This window comes from Piliocolobus tephrosceles, chromosome 9 (assembly GCF_002776525.5).
Source record: "Piliocolobus tephrosceles isolate RC106 chromosome 9, ASM277652v3, whole genome shotgun sequence".
Lineage (NCBI taxonomy): Eukaryota > Metazoa > Chordata > Mammalia > Primates > Cercopithecidae > Piliocolobus > Piliocolobus tephrosceles.
Genome location: NC_045442.1, coordinates 19160556 through 19186935, shown reverse-complemented (window position 1 = coordinate 19186935; position 26380 = coordinate 19160556). Strand labels below are relative to the sequence as shown.

General features: G+C 40.6%; 1 protein-coding gene across 7 annotated transcripts in view; it reads right to left on the bottom strand.

Annotated features, from left to right (window-relative positions):
* Window positions 1–26380, bottom strand: part of ABLIM1 (actin binding LIM protein 1) — a 257200-nt gene that overhangs the window by 15041 nt on the left and 215779 nt on the right. For 2 of the 7 annotated variants that reach the window (XM_023206652.2, XM_023206654.3), the window contains 5 exons: window positions 22339–22374; window positions 19818–19947; window positions 7626–7730; window positions 5862–5909; window positions 2127–2273 (listed from right to left, as the gene is read on the bottom strand). In XM_023206652.2, coding sequence (XP_023062420.2) covers window positions 2127–2273; window positions 5862–5909; window positions 7626–7730; window positions 19818–19947; window positions 22339–22374 — 466 coding nt within the window. The remainder of the gene's footprint in view (window positions 1–2126; window positions 2274–5861; window positions 5910–7625; window positions 7731–19817; window positions 19948–22338; window positions 22375–26380) is intronic. The other 5 variants (XM_023206653.2, XM_023206657.3, XM_023206656.2 and 2 more) reach the window with 4 other exon arrangements.

Here is a 26380-nt window from a genome sequence, read left to right as displayed (position 1 = left end):
GTCTTTGAAGTCAATTTGCTTTTTCCTTTCTTTTTAGAGACAAGGTTTCACTCTGTTGCCCAGGCTGGAGTATAGTGATGCAAGCATGGCTCACTGCAGCCTCCATCTCCAGGCTCAAGCAATCCTCCCACCTCATCCATCTGGGTAGCTGCAACCACAGGTGTATGCTACCACACCCTACTGATTTTTAAATATTTTTGTAGAGACATGGTCTCACTATATTGCCCAGGCTGATCTCAAAATCCAGGGCTCAACTAATCCTCCTGCCTTGGCCTCCCAAAATGCTGGGATTACAGGCGTGAGCCACCACGCCCAGCCTCAATTTTCAATAGAAAGAAATGCAAATTTATCTACATGCCAACAGATAGGTAAGATAGTCATTGTTTTGTGACATGTGTTCAAATCTTGTAGTTTTCTCTTTTTCTGAATATTTAGAATTACGTAATACTATTACTCTGTCTTCTACTCTTAGTAAATTCAATAAAAAGCATACTTTTACTATTTCTTTCAAGAAATGGGTCTCTAATGTTTTTTCTCATCCTTTGAAAAATGGTCACAAAAGAGTTTTATATTAATAGGTAAATAAACAGCATTAATACAGGTATAATTTGACTTTGGAACAATATAGTAAATTGTGTGCAATTTTTTAGCTTTCTGGAAAAGGGGAGACAGGGAAAGGAAAGGAGGAATCTGTCTGAATAGTTGGGAGGTTAAGATAATTATTGTTTTTCCTAAATTGCCTGGATTAATCTGGCTGTGGGAGGAAACAGGAAAGTTTGCTAATCTAATCAAAATAAACTTTAACTAATAGTCCTAGTTTTCAGCATTTTGATTAATGGACCTGAAATTTTCCTCCTTTTGGAATCCAAAAGAGCTTTAAACTACTTAGCGATAATAAATTCAATAACAAAAACTTAATTCTTCCTCTTTCCAAAATGTAGCTGCTTTAATGTCCTAGTAAGCAATTTACTAAACTAGCAACCTCAAGGCCTCAAGAACTTCCTGAAGGGCATGGGCTGGCATAGGAAAGCTGATGACTGGTTCTTAGTCCTTACAATTCTAAATGTCAATGTGAAATTTCTCTCTTTCGTTTACACTAATGAAAATCAATAGGCACAAGTTTGCAAGGACTGGATAAATTTCATTAACATAATGTACAGAACACTTGTGAATAATGAACTTAGGAGGTAGATTTTCCTTAAACTCTTTCTATAAATATCAATTGATTTAAAATCCACTTGTATTGCTTGTGAAAGATATTCCAAAAATATCTTGATTAAAAATAGTACAATGAAGATTAGGACATTTTGGAAAATTGAAGGCCTTTTAGGTTGTCAACAGAAGTGTGATAAGATCATATCCTTGTAAAGCTGACTCGCTAAATTTTCAGTATTAGTTTCTGGGTTTGCTAATACTTCTTTTTAGGCCGAGTGGGTTCACTACTGACAATATAGTAAAGACACAGACATAATTGGAAAGCATGAAGCAAAGAATGAAACAGCTGAAATATGACATTTTAGCACAGAATTCATGAAAATGGTAGATGTAAAATCACGTAACTTCACAGAAGTAATATTTCAGAACACCCACTACTCTGCAATAGCCCTTTTTCATGATGGAGAACGTGATCTCACAAGAAAAATGTTAAGTTCTTCAGTGTTAAGATTGGTTGTTAAGAATTATAACTACAACCCAGAAATAGTCTAAAACAAATTTAACTGAAAGAAGTCATGCTTCTACAAACATTTGGTAAATTCACCCACTAGACTCTAATTATATAGAACAATGTTCTTGCTATAAGGCTTTGGCTCAACTATATTCAAAATCAGAGTTACTGATTTTGCAGTATTAACTCTGAGAGTCCATGCAAACCATTGGTTTTAGACCAGTTCTGGATCCCAGTGGGTTTGGTTAGAACAAGACTCTGGTGGATGTGCTTTTGTAACTTTTAAGCGTTTTGTACAACAAGTTAATACCATGTTAGCTCTTTTCACTATGCTACCTCTTGGTCATACTTTTCTTAAAAATCTTCACGATAGGATACATTTTCTTGCATGTTTTTAAGCATCTCATCTTGAGCTCTCCTAGCAGTTTGTCTCTTTGACTTAGCCGTGACAGTTGCATACCTACGGCAGCAAATGAGGGGGGACCAGGCCAGTGGTCTGTCTCAATCTTTGGTGTCTTGCTGGGGTCTGGTGCCTGGGCTGCTGGGAACTTGGAAAACTTGATGATCTCTTCTGAGGACTTGCTCTGGGCTGCCAAGGCAGCTGCATCTAGATGGGAATCAGGGGGTGCTTAGCTATTGGTCTGTAAGACAACGGTGGTACAACCCCACTTACATAGTTATCTTGTTCTCTGGCAAAAGTTTCAGTTCTAGAAAGTTCTGTTTATTACCATTATCCATGGCCCAGTCACTCAGAGGTACCTATTGACAAGTCAACTCATTTTCTTTACTTTACGTCGGAAGCAAAGCTTCATCCTACATATATGTTCTACATCTGAAAAACCCTATTCTAGAGTGCTGCCCAGCACGAGCTAGATGAGGCTATTTAAACCAAAAAAAATTAATACAATTAAAATTCTGCTCCTCAGTTTCACTAGCCATATTTCAATTGCTCAGTAGTCACATGTGATTAGTGCCTATTGTCCTGGCCAGTGCAGATATAGAACATTTCCATCCTCAGAGAAAGTTCCAGTGGACAACACTCTCCTAGAGTAATTAGTAATCTAAAATTAAAGAGCTAAGTTGAAAGCATGATGCTGTCACTTGACTGCAGTTGTTAATCATTAGAGGGTTGGATTGGTTTGCATCTTTGGGCAAGAAGCCACAAATATATTGGTCCAGCTCATTCTTTTATTATTATTTATTATTATTATTATTATTTGAGACAGAGTCTCACTCTTTTGCCCAGGCTGGAGTGCAGTGATGCAATCTTGGCTCACTGCAACCTCCGTCTCCCGGGTTCAAGGGATTCTCCTGCCTCAGCCTCCCAAGTAGCTGGGATTAAAGGCATGCATCACCATGCCCAGCTAATTTTTGCATTTTTGGTAGAGACAGGGTTTCTCCTGGCCAGACTGGTCTCGAACTCCTGACCTCAGGTGATCTGCCCACCATGGCCTCCCAAAGTGCTGGGATTACAGGCGTGGGCCACCACACCCGGTCTGGTCCACTTCATTCTAATCCTTATATACTAAATACATGTGTCCTTGAGTCCTAGGAGAAATGGAAATTGGAAAATCCACTTTCAGCTTGCAGGAATTTGGCATTGAAACTTATGTTTGCCATTCCCACTCACTGTTTTGTTCAAAGGTCTGTGCATACAAGTGAGGTATCCAACTTTAAAACAACAAAAGTCAAACTAACAGCAATATTAGTTCACAAAGTTCTTAATGGCTATGCTTAGAGGAGGAGTCACAGCTTAGAGCCCCAGATCTAACCTACAGAGATGAAGCAAAACAAACCAGGTTAAATGGACAGTCCCTGATTCTGGCTAATTTTGCAAATTGGCCAGCGATGTCACTAAATATTTCAAAATGTATTTATAATGCCTTAAATAACCTTTTTCTTCTGGGCTTACATATTTAAAATCTGGAAATAACCTTTCGACTCTTTAGCTCTAAGTCCTCCATTTTTTGAGTAACCTTCTGGGTCTCAATTTGCTTAAATAACTCAACCAAGGTCACCCAATACAAAGGGGTAGTCTTTTTTCCCTTCCTTGGAGACAGGGTCTTGCTATGTTGTGCAGGCTGGATTCTAACTCCTGCACCCAAGTAGGTCTCTTACTTCAGCCTCCCAAGTAGCTGAGACTATGGGTGCAGGCCACTGTGCCCAATTTAGAAGGTAAAGTCTTGGCCAGGCATTAAACAGTGTTTCTCTGAATCTCTAACCTCATGAGAAAAACATTTTAGCTTGGAAAACACTACATACAAAATCTCCTTCTTAAAGATGGACAAAACATGTTAGCATATAAGAAGTTCTCAGAAGTTCTGCATTATGAAGAACAAATGTGACTTTAATTAAATCTAGCCCTTCTCAAATGCATCAGGGCACAGACACCAGTTTCGGGCATAACAACTATTTCTTTGGCATGGAATGGCTGTTTTGCAAAAACATCCCTTGGAAAGCGCTGCTCTGGCTGGGCTATTTTTAATTAATTACAACAGACTGAAAGACTTCAGTCAAAGTAAATATTATGAAAAGAAGTCAACTAATTCCTTCCAAACAAATAATCTAACATTATCCAATCTCCTTAAATTTTAATTATTTGATTATTTTTGTTCAGAGAGGAGGACCTAAAGATAGGATTTTTCAAAGTCTCTAAATTGACAAATCAAACTCTGATAATTTTATTCTTAAATTAACAACAAAAGGATGACTTCAAACAGTACTTACGCATTAGAATTGGTGAAGTCAGTAGTTAAACATTCACATGTTAATGAGTGTGTGGAAAGACATTAAACCATAAAAAACAAAAACAAAAACAATGTTAACAAACTTAAAAAGCAAGCGTATGGTTTAAAACCTCAAAAAAAAAGAAAAAAAAGAGAAAAAAATCAAAGCTCTAGAACCATTATGACACATACATTTCTCTTTGTCTTCCTGATTCTGGCCTAAAATTTTTTTCCTTGTGCATTTTCAACGTTATTTGATTTTCACATCATCCTAATTCTTCCTTCTTTTCTTTCTTTCTTTTGGGGGGGGCGGTGACAGAGTCTCATTCTGTCACCCAGACTGGAGTGCAGTAGTGTGATCTCAGCTCACTGCAATCGCTACCTCCTGAATTCAAGTGATTCTCCTGCCTCAGCCTCCCAAGTGACTGAGATTACAGGTTTGTGCCACCATGCCCAACTAATTTTTTTTGTATTTTTAATAGAGGAGACAGGGTTTCACTATGTTGGTGAGGCTGGTCTTGAACTCCTGACCTCAAATGATCCACTCGCCTTGGCTTCCCCCAGTGCTGGGATTACAGGTGTGAGCCACTGCACCTGGCCTCATGTTATCCTAACTCTTAAGGACTCATGAATGTCAGCTGGATTCTAAAGGCAGTCTTCAAATTTCCAGGCACAATTTGTGTAGAATTTTTTGAAATCACCTGAAGACCAGCTTTGGATATCTTTTCACAAAGATTTATGGTCAATATATCTATAGAGACTTAATAACGGTGGAGGAAAATGTGAGTTACATAAAGTCATGTGAGTTCCTGAGTTAAAAAAAGGAAAACTGAATTATACATACACGTTAGTGATTCTTAGTTTGCAGGAAGTTCAGAGACAAACTGATCTAACTAACTGGTTTTTACAGAAGAGAAAACTGAAGAACAGAGAAACGACGTCACAGAGCCATTCAGGGAGAAAGTGGGACCAGGGCCTTGACCTCTGTGTTAGCTTGTATCCTGTCCACTCCACTGTGCAGACATCTTCATACCCAATAAGAAACCGGAGACCTGGACAGCCAAGTTGATGCAGGCTCAGTCAAATTAGTTTTTCTAGGTGGCTGATTTTTCACTAAATTAGTCTCATCAAAATTATTTTAAAGGGTGACTATATTTGATGGCAAAATATAAAAAAGTCTTTTGTGAGTTACTGTGTGACCAGTACTTCCCCCTTTCTAGGAATGGAATGACACATGGTTTGATGGGCTCAGAAACAAGTTAGAAGCTTTCTAATCAAGCTAAGTGCTCTCCATCCAGGAAAATCAATTTCACAATATTTACATCTTAGTAGACCAGAAAGGCATAATATGCTGGATGCACCAGTTTTACTCTCAAAAGCAGCAGCAGGAAAAGCCTTTCAGAGGACAGCAAAGAGAAGTTCAGCTGACTTTGCTATTTAAAAGCTACGCAGAGGAAAGCGGGTTTTACCATGCTGTTTGTAGATGGGTGGTTTTCGGTAAATGTTGATCCCTTGATCTGTGGAAATGAAAAGCAAAGGTGTGTGATTATGGGAACCAGTTCAGCGATGGGAAAAACAGATCAACCAAAGGGCAAATCAAACTGAAGATCTTGAACAACAATAACCCAGAAGGTTAATTTCTGTATTACAAAGATTGAGTTTATTGGAAGAAAAATTATAGAAATGAGTGGCTTACCATATGCAAGTGTTATGGAAGCCTTCGTAATACATCTTAGGATATATAAAGATGTGATTAACTCATGAGCCATTTATTTCAAATACACACTTCGTTGAAAGTGGGATTAAAACAGGAAGAAATGCAAGCAGTGGAGGTACTCTTATGGTGAGAAACACATAACCAGTTTGGGGAAAATCCCCAAATTGCTACTGTCTAGAAATTGAGCCCCCAGTAGATACCAGTGGCTCAATTTACTTTTCAACTAATGAGTGGAACAGTGGAAAGCAATGTAGAAAAATCAAAAGGTTTTTTAAAAAAAAAAAAAAAACATAGAAACTTTTTATGTTCAAGGCTAGCCTTGTGTACTGATGGGATGTTCAACAAATCCTAATTTATACAGGCCAATTTTTTTTAAAAAAGAATGAATGAATGAAAAAGAAAAGAGATGCTAAACACTATTTATATATTTTACAGACCCCATTGGATTATGGAACCACTTTGCTTTAACTATAAATACTCATGAAATTTCAAAAGGTTTCTGTTTCCCCAGAACCGTGGGCACTGTATCTTGGTGGGGCATTTTTATGTGAAAAATCCCAAATACAGAACATTAATTTTCAAGATTCAATTAAACGTTTTTAGAAAGGACAGTCCCGACTAAGTGACACAAAGCTCAGTGAACTTTCCTCTGTTTTATTAAGTTGAGAAGCGAAAGAAAAAATATAGTTATAGATTCTAAATATGTACACTTACGTTAATATAGTGGGTAATTTATTAAACTACTTTCAGTAGCTAAACAAAGCAAAAAACAATAAACTGCTGGTAGAAATATAATATTATTACCTCTGACAGCTAATCCTGTCCTTACAAAGTGAGCTGATTCTAAACATTAAGATATTATATTAATGGGCTCTGATTATTTCAGCTTCTGATGTCAAATTACTATTTGTATTATGACAGCAAATGCTTGTGACTACTAGAGCAAAGCTTGCAGCACCAAGCCTAAATTGCAAGATATCTTCATGGGCTGTGGAGGTGGTTAGTCTATGCTGCGCTGCAGAAAGACCAACCAATTCACCCAATTCTACATCTCTCTGAAAAGTCCTTGGAGAAAGTCTCCACATTAGAGAAAAACAGGAAATAGAAAAGTATTCTCTCAGGTGATACTGTGGTTCAATCTTTTGGACGAGAAGATAACTAGATTGCCATTGCTATAATTAGTCAATGACAGCAAACCACAGAAAGGTATCTCAGAAGGCAATGATAAAATGGTACAATGAAAATTTTAGTAAAAAGCAAAACAAAACAACTCAACTGTTTTTACCCATCACCCACACTCTTCAAAAATTATTTGAGAAAACATAAACCTTCAAGGTAATCCTGGCATTTAACACATAAAACTTTTGAAAGGCCCCCTAGGTCAGATCCTGCAATTTAGGGTTTGTTAACTGTGCATCCCATTTAAAAGAGCATGAGAGATGAGACGAGACGAGGTTACAAGGCTACATTCTACACTGTGACAGGACACCAAGACACAGACTGTGTCAGCTCCTACCTGGAACATGGAAATGTTTAGGGGCCTGAGCGTAAGTTGGAGTTAGAGGGCGGCTGTCTGGCCGGTAAGGGAGAGGGGAGTTCCGGCCGCTGGACGGCTCATTGCCTCCAATGAGAAGAATGGAAAAAACAAAATGAGAGAAGGGAGAGAGAAACAAAGAAAACAAAGCAAGCGTAATAAAAATTCAAAACAACAGACCGGAAGGAGGTTCATCAAAAAGGAGAAACAAAAGAAAGAAACTCAATTTATCAACTTGACTTGCAAAGGTGATATCAGGTTTAGTTTTCCGTTACAGAGATTTGAACTCAGGTGGAGCTGGGTTAGAAGCAGCTAGCGGTCAGGTGCGTCATTCCAATGGCATGCATTGAAAGCTGTGAGCTCGCAGCAAATCGATTAAAGGGAGGGGACACTAGAAGGGATGGAAAGCTGCTTGCTCATGATTCAGGATCAGTTGTCAGATGGTTAAATCCCAAGCGTGTAAAGGAGCGGGCTAGGCAAACCCAAATACAAATCACTCTCAAGCATGATGGCAGCAGCTGGCAATTAGCAGAGGTTTCTCCGATCTGAAGGTTAAGTCTGGGAACCTGTGTGGTCACCAAGTCCTTCCCCTTAGGAATACAAAGTGCCTTCAATTGCAGCATATGTTTCTGTTTTCCTCACTTTGAAATATACAAGATAGAGTCAGACCCGTATCACAGCCAGGTATTTCCTCTCCCCACCTTTTATACCTCTCCCCACCTTTCACTTCAAAGATGAGGCTCCACCCAGGCCAATGATTCAATCACTGAAACATTTATTGAACACCTACTATGGCTGGACACTGAGTACTACTGAGGACAAATAGATGAATGAGATACACTCCCTGCCCTCAAGGGACTTAGGGGCTATCTAAGGAGACAGACTGAAATACCACATAATGACATGTAATTGTTTACTCTGAGGCATAAGAAAAACGCTATGACACTCAGATGAAGGTGCCACCAATTCTTCAAGCTGGGTTTAAGCTGGGCATCAAAGAGTAAGCTCACCAGGTGAGAGGGCAGGTGAATGGGAGGGTGGGAAGCCCATATTCCAGAGGGCTGCAATGTCACGAGAAAGGGCTGGAATGTCATGAGAAGGATGTGGTCTGGGGGAGCAACAGGACTGGTCACCTTGTCTGGACAGCATGGTGCACTTGGAGGAGAGAACAGGGACCAGGCCGGAAAAGAGCAAAAAGGTGGCTGCAAAAGCCTTAAGTGCCACCATATCCACCATCACTCCCTTCTGACCAGGAGAATGGCCGGAATGAACTGATGTAGCTTGTGCAAAATTAGAAAGAGATTTTCAACTGGCCTAAATTGTCCTCCTACCCTAGGTCTGGGCAAACATTTGTCTCAAGAAGACACCAGAAGATGTAGGACTATTGAAGCTCAATCAATTAGTAGTGGTAATTGCTTTTTACTATTGAGTTGTAAGAGCTTTTTATATATTCTAGCTACGGGTCTCTTATCAGAAATAATATGAATTTGCAAATATTTTCTCCCAGTCTATAGGCTGTCTTTTCACTTTTTTGGTGGAATTCTTTGAAACACAAAAGTTTAAAAATTTTGATAAAGTTCAATTTATTTATCTATTAATAATAATAATTTCAAATAAATCATAGATCATCAGAAAATAGAGCTCTGGCCAGTTGCTTCAGGTCAAATTTTTCTAAATCTATCTAGTCAAGTGTGAAATATGTCAATTTTTAGAGTTCTAAAATACATTTAAGAGAATTTTAATGTCTCAGCATATACATTTTTAAGTAACCAGAGTATAGATCTACACTAAATGGGCAGTAAGATATTCCAAATATGGGATCTGTGTCTATTACTGAGTCGAATTTAGATTCCTGGCTTTTGGTTATTGGTGTTCTGAAACTTCTGTCTTTTCTTCTCAAGAGTCGGTTTAGCAGCCAGCCCCAAATATGTTATAATGTTGACTTTATTATTTAAATCATATATTAGTTCCCCAAAATTATGAAATATCATCCCAAACAATTGACCTATTAAGCTAATTTATAAAAATGTTATCTTATTTAACCCTCTTCTAAAGAGAAGTAACTAGTTCACATCAGGAAAAAATGAGTATAAAAAACACAGAGGAAAACAGGGGAAGGAAGATTATGATTTGCATTTAGAAGGAAATAGTGTTTTAAACCTGTTGCTGAATTAAAACTCAGTCTCATTTATCATCATCAGTGCTCAGTGTACCACCTGGCCAGGAGTAAGTGCTTAATAAATGTCTGTGAATGAATAATTGAAGGAGGCCAATTAATTACCTCCACAGCTATTTATTGGCCTAATTTAGCAAACACCATGGCAAGATTCACCATCAATTTTCTCTAATCTCTAAATTAAAGGAAGCCAGATGTTAGTGTAGTTAAGTCCTCACTTAACATCAATAGGTTATTGGAAACTGCAATTTTAAGCAAAACAACATATAGCAGGTCCTTGAAGAACGTTGTGTATTTCAACCTAGTTTCATCACAACATTGATGAGGGGAAAAACTAGACTCTTATTTTAATATATCAATTCTCTTAAATCACAGTCTCCAAGAACCTATTGATGATGATAAGTAAAGACCTACTGTATACAGCACTGGGATAACCCCTTTTATAACTTCCCCATTACAGCCAATCCTTGACAGCTCCAATTTAATTGTTTCACTGAAGAAAAATGATTTAATCCTATGAACATTAGAAATTATTAACAAGGGTAATCCATAACTGAAAAACAGAATCATTCTTATGGTCTTTTCTCGATAGAAGGTATACCGGGTCTCAACTTTTGCTACTGCTTCTGAACCACACTGCTGCTTGCTTTTGTTCTTTCACACAGACCTCCACTGTCCTTGTAGAAAACAGATGTTTCCAGGAAAGTTCTCATAGGTTTTGGTTATAATACACAATCAAATGAACCCCCATTAAATCAGTTTTTATCATTATTAGCCTGTGTCACGCACGCACAAAAATATCTGCATATGCAGGACACAAACTTTAAGGTTATTAGAATTAGACATTTGTCCAGGGATTAAAATCTTCCTATCAACAAGACCCTCTGGTGGCCAGTGCCTCTAGAAGCCCCTCACTTCTTGAATATGGTCAAAGCCTCTCAGAGGTTATGGAGTAGCTGTCTGAATTCCCAAGGAGTGGATTCTGGCTGAATGCTGTCACCAGTTGGGTGTGGTTCTATATTAGGCTGGATGGCTTCAGCAAACATTCACCTCTCTAGTTGTTTGAAAAAAAAAAAAAAAAACACTAGTATGTTCAAATTTTATAAGTAGATTTAACTGTAATCATTTAAAACTTCCCACAAAGCATTTTTAAAAATCAGGTAAAGAGAGACCCAGTGACACACCCATCTCAGCAATTCTGCCGAATGTGCTTTCCACATATCACAACCGCTCACTGGGGAATAAGTTTTTGGAATAGATAATGTTTCTAGGTACCAAATTCTTAGCCCTTGAAATACCAAAGGCATGACAAATTTTGGGCATTTCTAAAGAAAAAGGAAGAAAATTCTCAAGAAGAGGCCTCTTTCCCTTTTCTAAATTAAACACCTTATTTTTTTTTTTTTTTATTTTTTTGAGACGAGAGTCTTGCTCTGTTGCCCAGGTTGTAGTGCAGTGGTGCGATCTTGGCTCATTGCAACCTCTGCTTCCCAGGTTCAAGCGATTCTCCTGCCTCAGCCTCCCAAGTAGCTGGGATTATAGGCATATGCCACCACACCCAGCTAATTTTTGTATTTTTAGTAGAGACAGGGTTTCATCATGTTGGCCAGGCTGGTGTCAAACTCCTGACCTCAAGTGATCTGTCTGCCTTGGCCTCCCAAAATACTGGGATTACAGGCGTGAGCCACTGCACCTGGCCAACACCCTATTTAAATGATAAAACTTTGAACCTAACCCCGGCAGGAAATAACTGATGGGGGCCCTAAGAGGTCATCTGTGCATAGTTCCTTACTTAGACAAAGTAATGTGTGACATACCAGATGAAATCTCATATTTGGAAGATATCATTATTATCACCATCATTGTCATCATCTATCAACCCAGAACAAGATACTGTTTAAAAATAATAGGCCGGGCATGATGGCTTATACCTGAAATCCCTGCACTTTGGGAGGCTGAGATGGGTGAATTACTTGAGGTCAGGAGTTTGAGATCAGCCTGGCCCACATGGTGAAACCCTGTCTCTTCTAAAAATACAGAAATTAGCCGGGTGTTGATGGCAGACACCTGTAATCCCAGCTACTCAGGAGGCTATGGCAGGAGAATTGTTTGAACCTGGGAGGTGGAGATTGCAGTGAGCTGAAATCGCAGCACTGCATTCCAACCGGGGCAACAAAGTGAGATTCTGTCTCAAAACAAAAAACAAAACTACTGTGTGTGTGTATGTGTGTGTGTGTGTGTGTTTGTAGCTGTGTATAATACAATAGTATATATATATATATATATCACACTCATGGCTATTTTGTTCCTTTAAGTCCTCAGATTGGGCCACCCTAAGTTGTTAGTGTTCTTATCTATTGTAGTGACAAGCTACTATATTTCTATTTATGTTTCTATTTCTATTTCTTGGCCTTCAGTTTTACCTCCTTTCCTGTTACCCTAGTAAGCCAATTTTTTAGACCTCGGGGGAGCATTCACTTACAGGACTCTCACTGTACTTAACAAATTTAAACGCCTGTCTCCACTTTCATTCTTCTTTTTGGCACCATGAGAGCCCGAGTGACTAATTCTAAGACAAGCGAATAGAGATGGGGGTGTGCAGTTCTGCTGTGGGGACCTGTTGGAGCACTGCCTAGCTTTCTGGACTCAGAGTGCTTACATCCCCAAATATAAATGAACATCTTGAGGGAGCCTTAAGATAAGTTGGCAGCATCTAGAATTTTGTGACAGTTTTAAGATTGCCGGTTCTTGTCTAAAGCGTCAATAAGAGTTACAGTTTCCTTCAGCAAGTGTCAAATATATATTTACATCATGGCAACTCGTATTTATAGCAAAAGAGGAAAGATTCCTTTCAAAGAGATTTAATATATGTAGCCCTCCTGCTCAGAAATCCAATTTATACTTCATGGACACAGAATGTCATGTCTAGCAGTATTTCAAAGGGGAAGGAAGAGAAACTTAGCAGACACTTCACAAACAAAGCCCGAAACAAAGTGAAAATGGTTTTTCCAAATCTCTAGGCACAAGGTTGCCCAAATGGCCCAAAGATATACTAAGATAGAATGAGGCTACAAGGAAGTTTGGAGGACAGAAATAAAGATACACCCAACCAACAATGGATGTTATGGAAAATGAATGGAGAAGCCAGTGAAGCAGAGAAACAGTCTGTGCCGTGCATCTCAGCTTTACAATCATGCAGGCGTCCTCAGCTCAGTGACCCCAGGCCTGGGTCACACACTGCAGAAACAAGGACCAGGAAGTGGACTTGGGCAATGGAAGGCTGGGCTTCCGGCTGCCAGAGTGGCAAATGGCGCCCCCTGCCTCTGAGATGGACATCCTACCTTTGGTCAAGCTCCCAGCTCACATCCATTAAAAACAAAACAAAACAAACAAACAAGAAAAACTCCCTCAAGCTCCAAGACAAGCTCCAAGATAAAAGTCAATGAAGGGCCACAAAAAACCCTGGAAGACATTGACTTATCTCAAAGATATCTTGGATATGTTATTCAATGGCTATAGGTTCCCCCCATTCTGAAATTTCTAAGTGCCAGAGAGGTCTTCCATTTAAATGGATACATGTTTTTCAAAATAACTAAGATGTAATTCCTTGGAGAATTGGCATTTAGCCAAACACACTAGGCTTTTAAAGCAATATCTTTAATGTACAAAATCTCCACCATGTATCTATGATTGAAAAACTAAGTATATACTGTTATATACATTACACTTTGCATCTGAAGCATAAAGACTATTTCATATGAACAAACTATAGGCACATGTCTAGTAAAAAGAAAAGGGGAGAGAGACTATTAGATGTTTTTAAGTTCAGGGTCACTAATTGCTTTTGGCCTAGCGCTTTTTATCATTTAAATCCAGAATATCTGACGGTGTCAAAAACTTCAAATGCAGACTGAAAACAGAAAAGAATGTATATTTACATTTTTAATAAAGCACCATTTAGGAACATAGGGGTGCCATAATTTTTATACTCATTTAATATTTTTATGGAAAAGTAAATATTTCTTAATTTTGTGATCTAAATGACTCAGGATAATTCTTGGTCTAAGACTCAATAAGAATGCAATTTTCTGGCTAAAAGGGATGAAAAACAAAAGTGTGCTTTAAAAATTATCTTCACACATATTTATACTGAAACGCATGGCCCTCATATGAAGGAGCGCTCCTGGGGAGGAGGGGGCCTGGGTCTAGTTCAGGCACTGCCATGTCCTAGAGGTGAGCCCCTGGACAGTTACTTAGCCAGGGCCTCCATACTTGGTCTCCTCACTGAGTCCATTTCCCAAGAATGCTGTGAAAAGTGAACAGAATCGTGGCATCAAAATCCATTGAAGGTCAGGCGCGGTGGCTCAATCCTGTAGTCCCAGCACTTTGGGAGGCTGATATGGCCAGATCACTTGAGGTCAGGAGTTTGAGACCAGCCTGGCCAACATAGTGAAACCCTGTCTCTACTAAAAATACAAAAATTAGCCGGGCATGGTGGTACATGCCTGTAATCCCAGCTACTCGGGAGACTGAGGCAGGAGAATCGCTTGAAGCCGGGAGGCGGAGGCTGCAGTGAGCTGAGATCATGCCACTGCATGCAAACCTGGGCAACAGAGTGAGACTCTTGTCTCCAAAAAAACAACAAAAAAAAGCAGTTTAAGAGCACCACGCTGACCAAGGTGGGTGTGCTCCACACCAAGATACTTCACCTCGTGATGTAGGAGTATGACTCATTGTTCCTGATTTATAGAGTAGGCAAGTGACACTCAACAGGATAAATAAGCAGCCCAAGGTCACACAAGGTCACACAGCTAGCAAGTAACAGAGATATCTGAACCCAAGATTCCGGTGTCCATGGGCTTTTCAACTGTCCACATGGCTACTCATGGACATGAGGTAGTGTTAGTCACTGACCAGCTATTGACACTTTGTGCTGTGTTATTTGTACAAACTGTGTAACTTTATAGGGCCTGTGACACTTTTCTTTCTACAAAAAGTCTCTCTCTAAAAGTTGAAACATATAATAGCCAAGTGAGGAAGTTTACATTTTAATGAATCAATAATGTATTTTTTTCTTAAATATCAGAAATAACCAAAATCTTTTTTTCTTTCTTTTGTTTTTTTTGAGACAGGGTTTTGCTCTGTCACCCAGGCTGGAGTGCAGTGGCTCGATCTTGGCTCACTCACTGCAACCTCCACCTCCTGGGCTCAAGCAATCCTGCTTCAACCTCTGCGTAGCTGGGACTACAGGCATGCACTACCAAGCCCGGTTAATTTTGTTTTCGTGTTTTTGGTAGAGACAGGGTTTTGCCACGTTGCCCAAGCTGGTCTTGAACTCCTGGGCTCAAGCAATTTGCCCACCTCAGCAGAAATAACCAAAATCTTAATTTGACTAATGGCTGCTATATTAAAGTCTCTTTAAAACATACAACTGCTGCCGGGCGCGGTGGCTCAAGCCTATAATCCCAGCACTTTGGGAGGCCGAGACGGGCGGATCACGAGGTCAGGAGATCGAGGCCATCCTGGCTAACACGGTGAACACCGTCTCTACTAAAAACTACAAAAAACTAGCCGGGCGAGGCGGCGGCACCTGTAGTCCCAGCTACCCGGGAGGCTGAGGCAGGAGAATGGCGTGAACCCGGGAGGCGGAGCTTGCAGTGAGCTGAGATCCGGCCACAGCACTCCAGCCTGGGTGACAGAGGAGACTCCGTCTCAACAACAACAACAAAAAACCAGCATAATTTCTTTATGATTTTATAAACATTCTCTAAAGTATCATCTTGACATTTTATAAATAAAAATTTTCCCCAAAAAATACTAATTAGCACTCATAATTTAAAATAATCTGTTGGCTGAGCATGATAACTCACGCCTGTAATCCTACACGTTAGGAGGTCAAGGCAGGTGGATCACTTGAGGCCAGGAGTTTGAGACCAGCCTGGCCAACATAGCCAAACTCTGTCTCTACCAAAAATACAAAAATTAGCTGGGTGTGGTGGTGCACACCTGTAATCCCAGCTACTCAGGAGGCTGAGGCATAAGAATCGCTTGAGCCTGGGAGGCGGAGGTTGCAGTGAGCCAAGTTTGCACCATTGTACTCTAGCCTGGATGACACAGCAAGACTCTGTGTCAAAAAAATTAAAAAAATTTAAAAAAAAATAAAGTAAAATAATCTGTCAAGGGTTTTAGAGAGTGTTGTACCTATCAAAAAATTTGCTAATGGCAAATGGCACGTGTGCCTTAACTCCAGGCATGTGTGTCTTTGATAAGCATGATTGCTTCAATAAGCAATATTATTTTCAAAACATAGAGAATGCTGAAATTAGCAAATCTATAAAATCACTGCATACTGATAAGTACAGTACGTGTACCTTTTAGGATTCAGCCACTCAACAACCAAGTGAGCACAAAGAAAAAGCTTGGGTAGACTGACAATGAAAATTCAGTAAACCAGAACAAGCTCCTCAATGGAAGCATCAGGGATATGACACGCGGAGCAGCACGTGGTTAAGAGTCCTTTAGGACTGTTTTAAGACCCGTGATAACATCTGTGCTTGCCTCCTCCTCCATCCTGCAGCTATTACTGTCGGTTAATTTGGTTCAAATCAAGTTCGCACCATTCCGGGAACTCCTACTTAATTTTAAATTATGACCCCTTCATAGCCTCGTCAGGGCTCTCGGCTCCCCCAGTGTGGAGAGTCCCAGCTGAGGACGGCTGCAGAAGCATTGCCGACAATGATGAAAATGAAGGGATGGGGCAGAAATGTGAGGCAGGAACAGAAAACAGAAGGCAAAGCCTCTCTTCTCCATCATGTGGGAGTTAGGACAAATCAAAAGACGACTGCTCTGAGTCAGCTCAAGGAGAAACACTGATGTTGCCATAGATCTTTTAATGCTGCCCAAACATGTTAATATGGTTATAGTTTATCACCTGTAAGACAACTTTTGTATATCTGTTACTAAACACTATTGTGTTTTGCTGAGACCTGTTACATATTGAACCCAGGAAAATATTCCAATTATATATATTATATTTTGTTTCAATACATCCAAAAACAAAATAATAATATATATATATATTTTTTTTCTTTTTTCAAAGTAGTGGATAATAAATTTTATGGTCTTAAACATACTTCCTGCTTCTTCATCTAGAGCCCTTAGAAGTGACATATTTCTCCCAACGAGAGATGCTATGCCCATTCTAAGACAACTGTGGGGTATAGTCATGACACACGCAGGCATGCTGAGAGCTCAAAAGCTCGGCACTAACTCTTGGAGATACACCTTATTAGCCTTCCCAGGGTGCTAATAAATCTCCACTATGCAGGGTGCTGCCTGGAGAAACCTGCCTCCTTACCTTTGATATGGGGAATGAAGTGGTGTCGGAAAGGGGGGTTGGGGCGGGAGTCGCTGTGGGTGGGGCTGAGGCTGCTGGTGCGCAGGTACGACAACCTCTGCACACCAGGAGACAAAAGCTCTGTGCAGCAAGGAGTCAGGGGCAGGGCACAGTGGAAACAGAAAAGAAGAACAGAAATTAACACAGGAGCAGGGAAAGTGCCATCGTTCCAAGGGAAAACAAAATAAAGAACGTTAATCAGGAGGCTGAAAAGGGAGGAAGGAGAAAGGGTTAAGAATGCACCTGCTAAGGCTGAGGCAAAGTGGGGGAGAGTTTGCAAAGAGGTTCAGGTGGGTACAGAGTCACTCTCTGAGAATAAATGGCTTTGGTGAGAAGAAATGGTCACCCGGATGGTCTCTGTTCAGCCAGTAGCAGACACATCATTTAGATTCAACAACAGCTGTTTTTAAAAAGCACCTGACAAAACAAAACCCTCTGAAATGCTTACATAAAAAAATGACAATCATTGTATTTATATGTAAGGGTCATGTTTGTTTGGTTTTTTTCTTAAGCACACTTATCCCACTGTAAGCTGAATTTTATTTTGCCTACATAGAAGGAAAACCTGTTTGTGTTCCCCGTGTGACAAAGAGGTCTATATGATCCCGAGAACTTCAGTACGAGTACTGGAGGCTGGAAACAGTTATCTCGGGAAGAATGGACCATTCAAGTTCAACCCAGACTGAGGGGGTTTGAAATCATCATCTGACATCTAGAACTTGTGGAGTGGACTCTCTGGGGTGTTCTGTATGGATCACAAGTATGCTATCAGAATTCCTCCAGCTTTACTTTAGAAGGGCAGACCTCAAAATAATAACTATAAAGCCTAATGAGTGGCATCAGGCATACATGTAATATATTGTGAAAGGAAAGAAGGAGAAGGAGAAGTTCTAAAGTCTATTGGCATCAGAACCATGATTGGAACAGATGGAAACTTTCTCAATAAGGACATGAGCTTTTGAGGCTTCCCTGACCAGGGAAGTGTTGACTGACCACTCCCCTCACTATTCAGGGGTCTCTGGAACAACAATGCCCCTACAACCCCACGCCACTCCGGTAACTCCATGGCTGGGGTCTCAGTGACCTCAGCATATGTACATGAGCAGGGTGGCAGCATAAAGGATTTTTTTTTTTTTTTTTGGTTGAGACAGAGTCTTGCTCTATCACCCAGGTTGGAGTGCAGTGGCGCGACCTCAGCTCACTGCAACCTTCACCTCCCAGGTTCAAGCAATTCTCCTGTCTCAGTCTCCCAAGTAGCTGGGACTACAGGTGCACGCCACCACACCCGGCTAAGTTTTGTTATTTTTAGTAGAGACAAGGTTTTACCATATTGGTCAGGCTGGTTCTTGAACTCTTGACATCAGGTGATCCACCTGTCTCAGCTTCCTAAAGTGCTGGAATAACAGGCGTAAGCCATCACGCCCGGCCCAGCATAAAGGATTTCTTATTACCCAAATAGATAAGGGCTTAAATTGAGACCCATGTCCTGGGCATGAATAAAATGAATATGGTAGCCCATGAAATAAGGGAAAAAAATTTCCTGAGAACTTTCATTTAATGTAATTCAATAAACAGCATAAATATTTACCAGCATAGAGAAAATTATACATTATCAAAGGATCAAATAGTTTGAATTATCTGCAAGCATTAAATCTAGGCTCTTAGAGAGAAGACTGCAGCCTTTTATCATTCTGTTAATTCTTTTGGTTTTATTTCTTGTACAATGTATTTTTTTAAAAAAAGGAGCATATGGGTTTGTTCTCATCTACCCATCCAGAAGCAAGAAGCTTAACCTGAAGTCTTCACAGATGCACACTATCACCATTAAGTTTTATTAGAGGCCAGAATCTTCCTTGTGAATCTATTTCTCAGGGAATCTTGGATCTTTACTAGGGTCTCCATTCTTCTCCTACTACACACAGGAGACACCCACTAGTAGCCACAGAGACTAAATTCTCTGTGGATGAAGGTCCACTAAAATCTGCTACTTTGTGACATTCTCTACTGTAGTGATGCCTAATAATTTTATGTTTTCCAAGTATGATGGAAAATCTTAGAGTTGGAAATGATTTTATGTTTTCTAAGTCTGATTGAAAATCTTAGGGTTGGAAAGGATCTTAAAAGTGATCAAGAACAGCCCTGAGTCCTCTTTCTAGAAGGTGCTTAACCAAGCATGCTTACTAACACCACGTGCCTAGATAAGGGAAGCATAACACATCTGTTAAAAATGGCTAATACTGAATTTTAGATGATGTTGGTATGCCCAAAAAGCACATCAAAATATTTTCTTTGGGAGATCTCCATTTTAAGTCTCAAAGTGAAGATATTTTCGTTAATCCTTTTTTTTTTTTTTAAACCCTTGCTTCCAGTAGCTCACTGTCAAAATATAATTAATAAATCAAAATGTACACAGCCATAGGATGACTGATGTTTCAAGAAAAGGTACAGCATAAAATATAGTTGGATACCAGTTTTCATTTTGCTCTGGGAGAGGGATGGAAATGTTTAGTCATCGGTTTTTCAATGTGCTATCAATAGTAGGGGGAAAAAATCACAGAAATACAGTTTGTTATATAGAGTGAATCCCAGGAACAGTCACCCTTACCAGGTCTGTGGAAGTGCTGGGGAGAGCGCGATGTGGTTGGAGTGTAGCTGTGACGGCTGTACACAGGAGAGTTGATGGAGCCCTGGCTCGTGGACCGATGGATCATCCGATCCCGAACATCCTGGTACCCCTGGAAACAAAGTTCAACACATTCAGGCCATCATCATTCCTCAGTAGGAACCACGTTTCACAAACATTGCCAAGGAACCATCATGTCTACTTGTTTATATATATTTGATTAATATATGCACTTCTTTTTATGTGCAAAATTTACAGGTATTTTACATGCAAATAGCATTCTGTGGCTAATACATTGTGCTCAAAATCTGCAGTACTTGGGCTTATTCCAAAATTTTAAGAGCCAAGTGTAGTGGCTCACACCTGTGATCCCAGCACTTTGGGAGGCCAAGGTGGGAGGATGGCTTGAAGCCAGGAGTTCGAGAACAACCTGGGCAACCTAACGAGACCTTGTCTTTACAAAAAATTATAAAAAATTAGCCAGGTATGGTGGCACATGCCTGCAGTCCCAGCTACTCAGGCGTTCGAGGCTGCAGTAAACTATGATTGTGCCAGTGTATTCCAGCCTGGATGATAGAGACCCTGTTTCTTAAAAAAAAATTTTTTTTAAAGATGAAAACATATAAACCTTAATAGAGATAGGGCTATGGGACAAAAGATAATAATTCCAATGACCGTGCTGACATTGTACTTTTCAGTTTCATAAGTATGTTCACATACCTACCAGATCTGCATAACAAGAAGAAAAGGTAGGTCACATACTATCACCTCCCTCCCCCTCCCCCCACGAATGCAGAAACCCGGTCTCAAGCAGGTAAGAGCCCTGTGTGTAGGCGTGTGACTGGTATGGGCATAGCCTGCTTCAAAACCAGCCTCCTGACTCTAATCTCATCCTTTGTTCTGACCATCAACCTACCTATACTGTCTAGAACATTGATCTGGTGACATTTTAAGTAAATTCTCTTGAATAACAAGTTGATGGTTGCCATAAAGTCGGTATTTTACTTCTCACTTTGGGAAACATATTCCAAGGAAATAATTTAAAACGCCCTTTTAAAGGAGGAATAATTTATTCAAATACTTTTATAGTACCACTATTCATAAAGGCAAAAATTTGGGTTACATGTTCAACAAATTGGGGCACAATTAAGAAACTATGACATACGGGCCAGGCATAGTGGCTAATGCTTGTAATCTCAGCACTTTGGGAGGCCAAGCCAGGTGGATCACCTGAGGTCAGGAGTTTGCGAACAGCCTGCCTAACATGGCGAAACCCTGTCTCTACTAAAAATACATAAATTAGCCAAGTGTGGTGGTGCACACCTGTAATCCCAGCTACTTGGGAGGCTGAGACAGGAGAATTGCTGGAACCCAGGAGGCAGAGGTTGCAGTGAGCCAAGATCGCGCCACTGCACCCCAGCCTGGGCGACAGAGTGAGACTCTGTCTCAAAAACAAAAAAAAAAAAAAAAAAAAAAAAGGAAATTATGACATGTGAATTCAATGGAATATTGTAGCACCACTAAAATGTCACCTGTCTCCAAACCTAGAAAAGGATATATTAGGTAATAAGTACAAAAAAACCACATGCACATAAACACAATATAAAATTCTCTAAAGAGTTGAAAGAGTACAAAGAATATTTTACATTTTAGGAATCTGTCGTCCTATGAAATTTCTACTAGCACAATAAAAGTAAAAAGTTTGAAAGAATGCATTAATAATGACTAAATGAAAACCTCAGTAACCATAGCTTTGTGGAATTTGAGAATGAATGGCAAGGGGAAACTTTGGCTTGATACTAGTTGTCTATAACAATAAATTAAATAAAACAACAAAACAAAAAGTTCCCAAATTATGTGCTTCAACCTTGCACAGTTGGTCAATAGAAATTAATTCTTCATAAATTCAATGCAAATTATTAGAATATAGGTAGAAATTAATAATTCATAGCACTCAGTCATAAACCATGAAAATATTACGGTATTTTTACTACTTTGAATTACAGAGATTCCCTAAAAGCAGTCCAGTTTCATAATATCCAGAAAGTTGCTTGGTTTTAGGATCAGATGATTGACTTCAGACTAAACAGAGTAACTTCCCATCAAGATGGCTCTGCTTAAAGAATATGCCATGACTGCTGTTGGCCATTTCAGTTTATTAGGGTTCAGAAAAATTCATTATAGATGTATCTATATATAGATAGATATACACATTGGGACAAGTGACTTATGTCCCTGCAGACACTTTCCTTCCACTTAGAGGCACAGACACAGATTAATGTGAGGCCATTTTTACTCCCTGGTCTCCAATTTAAGAGGAATATACTGCTGTTTCTTAGAGTCCCCTCTTCCACGGAGGTAATCCCCAAAACCACCATAATCCCACATGCAGTTTTTCTGTTCTTTTGTATGTTATGTCCTTTTTCAAAAATCCAAGTCTAGGGAAGGGTCAAGCAATTCTCAAATTCTACCCATTAAAATGGTAAAAAGAAATGGTACTTACTTCTGCTGATGGAGTAGGAGACAAAGTCCTTGGAGACTAGAAAAATAAAAGAGAATTTAAAGTCATAATGTTTGTTAACTCTTTGCTGGTTTTCTTGTTTGTTTCTTTGTTTTTTTGAGACAGAGTCTCTTTCTGTCACCCCGGCGGGAGTGCAGTGGCACAATCTCGGCTTACTGCAACCTCTGCCTCCTGGGTTCAGTTGATTCTCCCGCCTCAGTCTCCCAAGTAGCTGGGAGTACAGGCATGTGCCATCACGCTCAGCTAATTTTTGGTATTTTTAGTAGAGATGGGGTTTCACCACATTAGTCAGGATGGTCTCAATCTCCTGACCTCGTGATCCGCCCGCCTCAGCTTCCCAAAGTTTTAGGATTACAGGCGTGAGCCACCATGCCTGGCCTCTTTGCCAGTTTTAATTAGAGTTGCTTATCAGAGTCCGCTGGAAATATTAGGCAACATATACCTGCCAGCACCCCTCCCCATCTCCCTGTCTTCTGATCAGGTACAAATGCATCTGCCATTGGGCTCAGACAGGTAGACTCTGACAAAGTTCCAGGGAGATTCTGGTGCACATCTCTGCCTAAGAACCATCAATAGGCCGGGTGCGGAGGCTCACGCCTGTAATCCCAGCACTTTGGGAGGCCGACGTGGGTGGATCACGAGGTCAGGAGATCGAGACCATCCTGGCTAACACGGTGAAACTTCGTCTCTACTAAAAAATACAAAAAATTAGCCGGGTGTGGTGGCAGGTGCCTGTAGTCCCAGCTACTCTGGAGGCTGAGGCAGGAGAATGGCATGAACCCGGGAGGCGGAGCTTGCAGTGAACTGAGATCGCGCCACTGCACTCCAGCCTGAGACAGAGCGAGACTTCCACTCAAAAAAAAAAAAAAAAAAACCATGAATAGATATGATTGTGATACATACTCAGGTGATTAAACTAGACAAGTTGGAACCATTTCCCTTATATATTCAAACTATGCTCATTTTACTCTGATGAGTTACAGCATCTACTGAAACATAGGATCTCGTTCACATGGTTGTTGACTAAATTGCAACCATAGCAATCACCATAAAATAGTTCGAGAACTAAAATAGGACTTTGGTTGACTAGGCATGGGGCATCCTGCCTTGGCTGCCTCGCCAATCTCACTACCATTCACCTCTAGCTTCCATCCTCCTAGGCTCACAGGCTTCCTTGGGGCCATCAAGAAGCCAAGCCTTCTGTCACCTCAGGGCCTCTGCACTTGCTGTCTCTTCTGCTGCCAGTGCTTTTCACCCAGACACCTGCAGGGCTCATTCCCCGTCAGCGCTGACGTCTCTGCTCAAACCCACTGTCACACAGCATCTCTGTGACCATTCTATCGAGAGGAGCAACCCAGCCCCAGGTATGCTTTCTCTTTCCTGTGCTTCACTTTTCCTCAAAGCCCTACCACTCTGTAAAATTACATTACATATCTGTTTCTTTACTATCTGTCTCCCACACAATGCCACAAGCTCCATGAGGGCAAGGACTGTTTGTTTACAACTACATACTCCCAGTGATGACAGCAGCTCCTGGGACATAGTAGTTGCTCAACAAGTATTTTCCAAATGAATAAAATGTTTACAATTAAAATGCAAAAAGCTTTCACACAGAAATGAAATGCAAACAGAGCTATGGAGAACACAGCCGGGGTGGACTTCTCCATTTTAGAATTTGCCCTTTGCCCCACATTCTATAGTAAGTGGGTGGACTTTCTGTATTCCAAGCCTTCACAAGCTCCACAGTCTCCTCTGCAGCTACAGTCTGTCTCTAGGGGGTCTCAGCTAGGTGAAGGCTCGTCTCAAGGTCAGGGCCCAGGTCTGCACCTGCACTGATAGCAGGGCCCTGGAGGCACCAACGGCTGCACAGAACTAAGCTGACTCTTGCAGTGTTTCTTACATGGCAATATGTATAAAGGCCAGGTGCGGTGGCTCACACCTGTAATCCCAGCACCTTGTGAGGCTGAGGCGGGTGGATCACTTGAGGTCAGGAGTTCACGACCAGCCCAGCCAACATGATGAAACCCCGCCTCTACCAAAAATACAAAAATTAGCCTGGCTTGGTGGCACCTGCCTGTAGTCCCAGCTACTTGGGAGGCTAAGGCAGGAGAACTGCTTGAACCTGGGAGGCGGAGGTTGCAGTGAGCCAAGATTGCACCACTATACTCCAGCCGGGTGACAGAGCGAGACTCCATCTCAAAAAATGCAATATGTATATGAGGTCTATAAAAGAAGTGTGTTAAAAACTAATGGAATAAATAATAGAACAGCTTGTAAAGTTTTCTCAGTTGCAAGATGCAAGTGTTGGGCAAGAGTTCACTAATATGTCTGATTTCTGATCCCAGGGGCACCCTCTATGCATAAAGAAAACTGTGGGACATCATTCCAAGTTATGACAGTAACTATAGTGTGCTGCTTACGAGCGTAGCCAGCATTTTTCTTAAGCACTTATTATGTGCCCAGTACTGTTCTAATGTAAATAGCTCACTTACTCTTTACAGAAAACTTCTAACGTAGGTATTCTTGTTCTCTATCTTGAGTTTGCAGATAAGGAGACTGAGGTATACAATTTCCCCCAAAGTTATATGGTTAGTCAGTACCAGTCTGTTACTTTATATATATTTTTTTGAGACAGGGTGTTGCTCTGTCACCCAGGCTGGAGTACAATGGCATGATCATGGCTCACTGCAGCCTCAAGCTCCTGGGCTCAAGTGATCCTCCCATCTCAGCCTCGCAAGTTGCTGGGACTACAGGCGTGTGCCATCATGCCTGGCTAATTTTTACATCTTTTTTTTGGAGAGATGGAATTTTGGCATGTTGCCCAGGTTTGTCTCAAACTCTTGGTCTCAAGCAATCCACCCACCTTGGCCTCCTAAAGTGCTGGGATTACAGACATGAGCCACTATGTCTGGCTGAGTCTGATTTTAAATGCAGAGATTTTCACCTCGAAGTCCAAACTCTTGAGTGCTTAATGTTTTACTGCCCTGAACGGAGCTGCTGGGAAACACACACACATACACCGCACACAGATATACCTGTCCACACACACCACGAGCCCCAAATCCTTAACACCATTAAAAAAACTCACATCCCCTTGCTTGTATGAGTTAAACATTAGTAAATTCTCCTCCACAGGGTCCAAGACCAATCTCTATGCACCTTGTTCAGGAACTTCCCCTCACCTCTTATCCCCTACGAAACCCTGGGGGGTTCAATACCAACTGACAACCCCGGCCAGGGCACCTGCGCTTGAGAGCCGCTGCAAGTGCAGCTACGGCTAGGTGACCACTAGGTGGCACTACATGAAAATGGATATCACTTCCTGTCACAGGGACCCTTTCCACGCAGAGCTGTTCTCTGGAATAAAACCCAGATTAGAAAGTAAATAAATAAAAGCAACAATATATATAAAATGACAAATAAACATAAATATAATTATCAAATAATATTATACATCTGGAATTGAGAACAAATTAAACAATCACATTTTCATGCCTTTTCTCTCCAGACCTCAAAGCATTGTGAGATGCTAGATTGTTTATATTGTTTTAACCTTTGTTGAATAGCTGATTTGTCAGCTATTTGTTAACATCTGTGTGGACTCAAATCAGTCTACAGATGATTCTAATTTAAAAAATAAAACAGAAAAAACGAGAGTGAGCTGATTGGCCAGGGGAAACGGACTTGGGTAGGCGCCACAGAGAACCTTCAACCCTGGGATGGGACCGGGGAGGGGAGGATCCCAAGAGGCTGAGAGGCTCTGGTCCCACAGCGGATGGGTCTGCCGGCCGAGTATTAACAAGCCCCAAGAGGACAGGTAGCAACAATGATAGAGATTGCCACATGCTCAGTATTTCTCCCAAGTCTGGCCTCTGATAATTGCTTTATGTAGATAAGCGTGCTTAATCCTCACCAATACCCTATGAGGTAGATTCTATCATTACCCTATTTGTTTCACACATGAGGAAACTAGGACCATTTTTCTTATTTTTTTAATATAGAGACGAGGTCTCACTATGTTGTC